Raw genomic sequence first — 7,855 nt, 5'->3', positions numbered from 1 at the left:
GGCAGGATGACTGGCCAAGAGTCTTGATTTTGGTCTTAATATTAGCATTTTTTTATTTCTCTCTCTGATTCTGCATGTTTGTCAGTCTCCCTCCTTTCTCTCTCTCTCTCTCTGTGACCTTCTGTTTTCTGTCTGTTTCTGTCTCTCTCTCTCTTTCTTTCTCTTCCCCTCATCTCTTTCTCTTTATCTTTCTAATAACGATTATAAATCAAATTCAATACGCATATAAATAAACTGACCTCACTATCGTAAAAAATAAAATAACTGATAAATTAATAATACCATTTACACATGATAACTTTTAGTAATAATGAATTACACCAAAAATATTTTCATTTTCACCTTCATTACCATGAACATAATGTGCTAGCAAGATTTACATAATGACTGTTTTTATCATAATTTTGATTATAGGTATGATAATAATGGTTCTAATAATAGGGATAACTTCGCATAGACATGCATGACATAGTATCTTTACAACTAAGAATTTCGCAAAACCATAAAGAACTATTAGAATAGTCACCATTATAATCATAATCAATCGTAGTGATAACCATTATAAAATATCATTAATGACCATTATCATTAGAATAACAATAGTAATGATCATGTTAATAAAGATAAGGGTAGTAATTCATCTGCATGTTTATCAATCTATTTATTTTCATAGTCATGTCTTTTCATTTTCATTTTATATTTTCCCTATAAATTCATCAATCCATTTTTTTCTATTCATCTCTTAATTCATTTACTTTCAGTTTCTTTATCTATTTATTAAGTCATATATCACAGTTATCTAAATTCATTTATTTTCAGTTTGTTTATCTATTTATTAAGTCACATATCACAGTTACTTAATTATTTCTTCGGTTATCATTATTTTTCATTTGCCTACTTATTTATCCATCTATCTCTTAATTCACTTCCCCGCCTGTTATCAACAGCACAGGTCTTCTCCTTCATCTTGCAACAGATTGCCATTGCATACGAGGTTGAAAATCATGTCCAGTTCAGTTCTCATGGTGGAGGCTGACGGATGGAAAGTATCGTTGCAGTGCAGGACCTCCTGGCCGTATCCTGGCGTGTCCTGTTGGTGTCCTTTTTTGAGAATCCTGCACTCGCGTCCGTTGGCCAAGTTGTCCGGGAGGCTGGAGTCCCACAGGAGGGCGCCTGTGACCCGCGCTGTGTATTGCTGTGGGCGGCCAAGGGGTGGGGTTCACTTCGGAGTGTTAGTTTGAAAGACTGATTAGTTGAATATATACACACGGATGGGTATACAGAGAAATACACGTACACACACAAACTCATACACACACATACACACAAACAAACATACACACACACAAACAAACACAAACCAACAAACACATACACACACACAAACCCAAACAAACACAAAGACACACAAACACAAACACACAATAATTCATAACCATATCGTAAAATGATAAGATTATGATAAATCTAAAACAAAAAAGGTAAAAAAAATAATCGTTGAAAAATAAAAACACATTAAAAGTATTCAGTAAATTGGCATCATTAGTAATGAACTATCTATGGAAATGATTCCTTTTAGAAAAAGACCAATTCGAGGTGCGAAAGGAATCGAATTGTACCAAATGAAGGTAAGAGAAAATACGGAAGATTAAGAAAAACAAAATAAAACCGAATTAATAAGTAAACAAAACAAAAACAGACAAAGACAAAGACATGCAAAGTTCATTCTTTTTCTTTTTTTCGTAATAGTAATATCGAAAAAAAACATAATACCAGAATAATTCACATGATAATGACAAAAGAAGAAAATACACTAAATTCTCATCCACCAAGATCCACCAAACTCTCATCCACTAACCTCCACCAAATCCTCATCCACTAACCTCCACCAAATCCTCATCCACTAACCTCCACCAAATCCTCATCCACTAACCTCCACCAAATCCTCATCCACTAACCTCCACCAAATCCTCATCCACTAACCTCCACCAAATCCTCTTCCACTAACCTCCACCAAATCCTCATCCACTAACCTCCACCAAAAACTCATCCACGAACATCCACCAAAAACTCATCCACGAACATCCACCAAAAACTCATCCACGAACATCCATCAAATACTCATCCACCAACCACTCATCCACCAAGCTCCCCCAGTCTGACCGTGATTCGATCGATCCACTCCGCAGTGGAGTCGAGCTGATTCTTGTTGTAGAGGACGCCATTCCACCACGCCTGCCTCGCCGTCATCCACTTGTGGACGGACTCGGGGGTCGTGAAGGTGGGGCGGGGGGGGAGCGGGTCGCTGTGCATCCTGGTTGCAGAGATGGGTGGGGTGGGCTGAGTGGGTTGAGTGGGTTGGGGGTGGGTTGTTGGGGGTGGATGATTGGATGGATGGATGGATGGATGGATGGGTGGGTTAGTGGGTGGGTGGGTGGATGGATGATTGGATGGATGGATGGATGGGTTGGTGGGTAGGTGAGTGGATGGATGGATGGATGGGTGGATGGATGATTGGATGGATGGATAGATGGATGGATGGATGGATGGATGGATGGGTTGGTGGGTAGGTGAGTGGATGGATGGATGGATGGATGGGTGAGTGGGTGGGTGGGTGAGTGGATGGATGGATGAATGGATGGATGGGTGAGTGGATGGATGGATGAATGGATGGATAGATGGATGGATGGGTGAGTGGGTGGGTGAGTGGATGGATGGATGAATGGATGGATGGATGGGTGAGTGGGTGGGTGGGTGAGTGGATGGATGGATGAATGGATGGATGGGTGAGTGGATGGATGGATGAATGGATGGATAGATGGATGGATGGATGGATGGGTGAGTGGGTGGGTGAGTGGATGGATGGATGAATGGATGGATGGATGGGTGAGTGGGTGGGTGGGTGAGTGGATGGATGGATGAATGGATAGATAGATGGATGGGTGAGTGGGTGGGTGGGTGGGTGGGTGGATGGATGGATGGATGGATGGATGAATGAATGAATGGATGCAGAAACGAGTGAATGGCTGATTCGATAGATGGAGTGTTATGATAAAACATACCGTATATTATGAAGGACTGTAAGACTTATTCACTATCTAATCCATCAATCTATCTATCTATCTACACACATTATTGTATAGTAGAAGTTTTAAGCTGGCAAGATAATACCATACTATTTAATTATTAAACTGGTGTTTGTAAAATACTTGTTGATGCCGTTCTATGATGTCAATTGATTATCTAACTCTTTATTTGTCCCTTGTATGTTCTATATCATAGTCTAGTACATTGTATACTATACAACATACTATATGGAAATTAATATCTTCTCTTCAATGAGTGTTTACAAATTTTAACAATAATAATCTCTATGATTTTAATAATAACCTCCATATCAGTTTAATCGTTTTGATAAATATTCTGTAATAATAATGGCTCCAAATAACGATAATCGTTCAGACCTCTTTAATAATATTTTATTAATAATCTCTACATCTTTTCAATACTTTTTCTCAACACTTGTCAAAATCATAACACCTTAACGCACGAAAAATCTCCAGCACAACACTTCAATGCCACCATACGATACCTGTTCCTCGTCTGGGGCATGAGCATCACGTGGCTCCGGGTTGCCAGATGTCTGATAAGGGGCCACATCGCCTTCCACCGGAGACCCACGTCGTCAGGTGCCGACAGCGAAGGGAGACTCTCCGCAAAGGCATCTCGGAAGACCCATCTGCCGAAGCCTGGGAGGTGGAACAGAGATATTATGAAAAGATGCTTCTTAATGTTGTTGTTTTTACGATTATTAAAGGTTTATTTGGCACTTTTCTCTTTCATTTCCGTCTTCGAGTGGGTAGGAATGGAGGTTGAAATATAAAGTTGAAGATAGAGATGGAGACAGAAGGATGGAGGAGAGACGGAGAGGGCTTTGTGGAGAGAAACTAAAGAGGGAGAGGGATGGGTGGAGAAAAGGGAGAGATGGAAAAAATAGAGATAGATTAATATGAAAAAAAAAATCGAATCAGAGAGGGAAAGTTTGGAGAAAAGAGAGACGGAGAGAAAAAACAAAGAAAACGATAGACATGATGGTAGAGGCTGAATGGATGGAAATGGAAGTAGACAGAAAAAGACAAAGATATAAGTGAGCAGAGAAAGCGAAGTGTAACAAATTAAAGCATAAAAACAAAGATGCAAGCAGATACACAAACAAAACACAGACAGACAGTTCTCAAAGAGGCCAGAGACAGACAATGAACAGACAGGCAATTCTCTAAGACAACAGAGATACAGACACACAGTCGGGACGGTTAAAGATAGACAATAAACAGACAGACATTTCCCAAATGGGTCCTGGAAACAGAGGTCATGAACAAACAAACAGCCAATAAAACCAAAATATAACTAAAATTGATTTTCATCTCTCTCTCTACCTTACCCTCACTCTCTCTCTCTTCTCTATCTCTCGCTATTACCCACACGCTCTCTCTTCTCTCTCTCTCTCTCATTCCCTCTCTCTATCTCTATCTATCTTTCACTCTTTCCCTTCTCCCCCCTCTCTCTCTCTCTCTTACCCTCTCCCTCTCTCATTCTCTATCTCTCTCTCTTCTCTCTCTCTCTCTCTCTCTCTCTCTCTATTTATCTCCCTCTCTCTCTCTCTCTCTCTCTCTCTCTCTCTCTCTCTCTCTCTCTTTCTCGCTCGCTCGCTCCCTCTCTCTATCTCTTTATATATATATCTCTCTCTCTCTCTCTTTCTCTCCCTCTCTCCATATCTCACCTATGACCACGATGTCTGGCACAACAGCTCCCGCAGCCATCCACTCGTGCACCATTTCGGTCGGCCTCAGGTTCTTGGAGGCCCCGGTCGCCATGCCCCTCGAGGCCCAGATCACAGTCGTCCTCAAGTTCAAGCTCTCTGACTTTGCGTCGATGGTTGCTTGCACTTTGTTTGCAATCATTGCCGTGTAGTTCTTCCACGGGATGTGCTGGCCCTGGGGGAGGGGGTGGGGGTACGGGGGAAGGGAGGGAGGGAGAGGTTTTATCTTTTTTTGTTGTTGTTGTTCTTGTTGGTTTGTTGTTGTTAACATCGTCGTGATAATAAATGGGCGTTTATTATCATCGTTATTTTTTTGTTATTAGTTATTATCATCATTATTATTGTTGTTATTATAATTAATATTATTATCATCATTGTCATTATCATTATCATTAATATTTTGATCATTATTGTCATTATCATTGTCTTTAAAATTGTTATTGTTATCACTTTTATCATCATTACCATTATCATCATTATTCAAATCATCATTATTGTTGTCAATATACACATTATCATCATTGTTGTTATTACTCCGTTATATTATCAATTCGTCACTGCCATCCTCCGCACAACTACGACTAAATGTCTAATCCTCATCCATCCACTAACCGCCATCGTGATCTCCCAATCGCGGCCAGTCGAGGTCAACAGCTGATCAAACCTGACCCTCGCTTTGGAATCTCCCACGAAGGCTATCCAGAGTCTTCCCCTCGGCCGGAGCGACGCCAGGCATGTCCTGATGTCGCCGGGGGGGTAGTGGCGGATCTTTGGAGTGGCGGGGGTGGGGTGGGGGAGGGGGAGGGAGGGGGTGAAATAGGGAGATGGGAGAGAGAGAGAGAGAGAGAAAAAGAGAGAGAGAGAGAGAGAGAGAGAGAGAGAGAGAGAGAATATAAAGAGGGGAGATAGGAAGAAGAGCAAATGGAGGAGCAGGAGAAATAAGAAAAAGTAGAAGAGGAGGGGGGAAAGAGGAGCAAGAGAAAGATGAGAAAGAGGAGAATTCAGAGTAGAAAAAAGAAAAAGTACATAGCAATTGCAATTAGTTAATGATAACTAACAATAAAAAACTCTAATTTATCATAAGAAAGAAACATGTATGAATAATCATCAAATTGAATAACAATCAATGAATTTATATCTAAATAATCGAAAATAGAAAAAAATATACAAACAAAGACCAAAACAAACACACCGAATATTTACCTTGCAAGGAAGATAAGGAAGACGTCCATTCAGAAGCTCAAGACGTGTGCTGTGTAAGACGTCGTAAGTCCCACGATACTTCTCTTCCTCTTCCTCTTCCTCTTCAGTTCCTTGTGGGACGGAGGAAGGGGGGAGATCCGACACCCTTAAGAGGAAAGGCGAAGAAAGAGGAGCAAGAGGAGGGGAAGAGGATGTCTTCTTATCTCCTCTCCCTTGCTCGACCTCGGCGTCGCGGAGTGCCAGCAGCGACGGGAGGAAATCGGACAGTGCTTTGTAGAGCTCGGTTCCTGCACCCAAGGAGCTCCCGTCCCGCGCTCTCGCCAAAGCTCTCGTCGCTTTGAGGATCTCTCTTGCTCTCTGCTGGTCTCCTGTCTTCCGTCTTCCTCCCTCTTCCCCCCATCTGCTTCCTTCGTCCCGTCCTCCTCTTCCTCTTTCTCTTCCCCACCCGAGGGAAGAGGGCAAGTCGAGGTAATTTCCGAAGACCCGAGGAGGTGGGGCTTTGTTCGTGACGTCATCGGGTGGACTGGTAATGGTAAACATGGCGCGGCACGTCTTGGAGAGGGAGGAGGCGGTGGGGGGGAAAGAGGGGAAGGAGGGCATGGAGGGAGAAGGGGAAGAGGGGGAGGAAGAGGAGGGGGAGGGGAAGGAGGGCGTGGAGGGAGAAGGGAAAGAGGGGGAGGAGGGGGAGAGGGTTTGGGGAGGGGTACCATGCTACAGAGAGAGAAAGAGAGAGAGGGGGAAATTCTTAGTCATCGGGATAACTGCAAACACTAAACAACACGTTTAGTACTTCACGTGTTATATAAAGATACATCAGATTTACGGAATAATCGCTGTCCACTAGAATACCTATCTATCTGTCTGTCCCTCTCTTGTTCTCTCTCTCTCTCTCTCTCTCTCTCTCTCTCTCTCTCTCTCTCTCTCTCTCTCTCTCTCTCTCTCTCTCTCTCTCTCTCGCTCCCCCCTCTCTCTCCCTCCTTTTATCTATCTATCCATATTATTACGAGGAGATTATTCCTCCTGAAATCCGATCATGACTCAATAAAATAAATGCTTTATAGATATGATCCCTTTCTTCCCGTGACAGCCACAGGATTGCAATACAAATCTTTAAAAACAAATCAAGCAAGAACTTAACCCCCACCACAGCCCTAAACACATCAACCCGCCCAACATCCATTTATACATCAAGAACAACCGCGAAAGAACATTAAGAAGAACACGAACAGCGACCTCGAATGGAATGAACAAGCGGCGTCGGAAGAGGAAACGCATCCAACTTAACCTGTCTGGCTGCTGTTGCGTCACCCAGCCGCAGTTCAGGTGTTCACTTACCTGAGCTCGGCTGTGACCCCGCCACGTGACCAGGCCTACACACAGCCACAGGGACAGCAAGATGACCTGTGACCTGCGGCCGAAGCTGACCTGTCGCATCTTCCGTCGTGGAGAGACCTGTTGAGAGGGTGAAGAGAATTTCTGAAGTGATGGGATAGATTATACGTGGGAAGGTTTGTGAATGAATACGAAGGATAGGTGATGGATATCAAATCATAGAAATCAAATGATATATGTATTCATATACGTGCATATGTACATATATATGTGAATACATATATATATATGTATATGTATATTCATATATTTGTATATATATATATATCTATATATACAGTATATATATATATATATATATATATATATATATATATATATATATATATATATATATATATATATATATATATATATGTATATATATATATGCATATATATACATATATATACATATATATACATATATATACATACATACATATATATATATAATATATA

General features: G+C 41.6%; 1 protein-coding gene across 1 annotated transcript; it reads right to left on the bottom strand.

Annotated features, from left to right (window-relative positions):
* Positions 1-654: 654 nt before the first annotated feature.
* Positions 655-6,733, bottom strand: LOC122251865 (uncharacterized; the record flags this gene model as incomplete). Its single annotated transcript, XM_086542999.1, is given in 6 exon segments — positions 655-1,195; positions 2,164-2,314; positions 3,593-3,749; positions 4,781-4,994; positions 5,432-5,587; positions 6,023-6,733. Coding segments are annotated over 6 exon segments (1,644 nt in total), but the record flags the coding sequence as incomplete, so codon positions are not given.
* Between the last annotated feature and the right edge of the window lie 1,122 nt (positions 6,734-7,855).

This window comes from Penaeus japonicus, unplaced genomic scaffold (assembly GCF_977035675.1).
Source record: "Penaeus japonicus unplaced genomic scaffold, GWHDUDI00000001_assembly GWHDUDI00000013, whole genome shotgun sequence".
In the NCBI taxonomy this organism is placed as follows: domain Eukaryota; kingdom Metazoa; phylum Arthropoda; class Malacostraca; order Decapoda; family Penaeidae; genus Penaeus; species Penaeus japonicus.
Note: the sequence above shows the minus strand (reverse complement) of the source record. Positions and strands in the feature narration are given on the sequence as shown.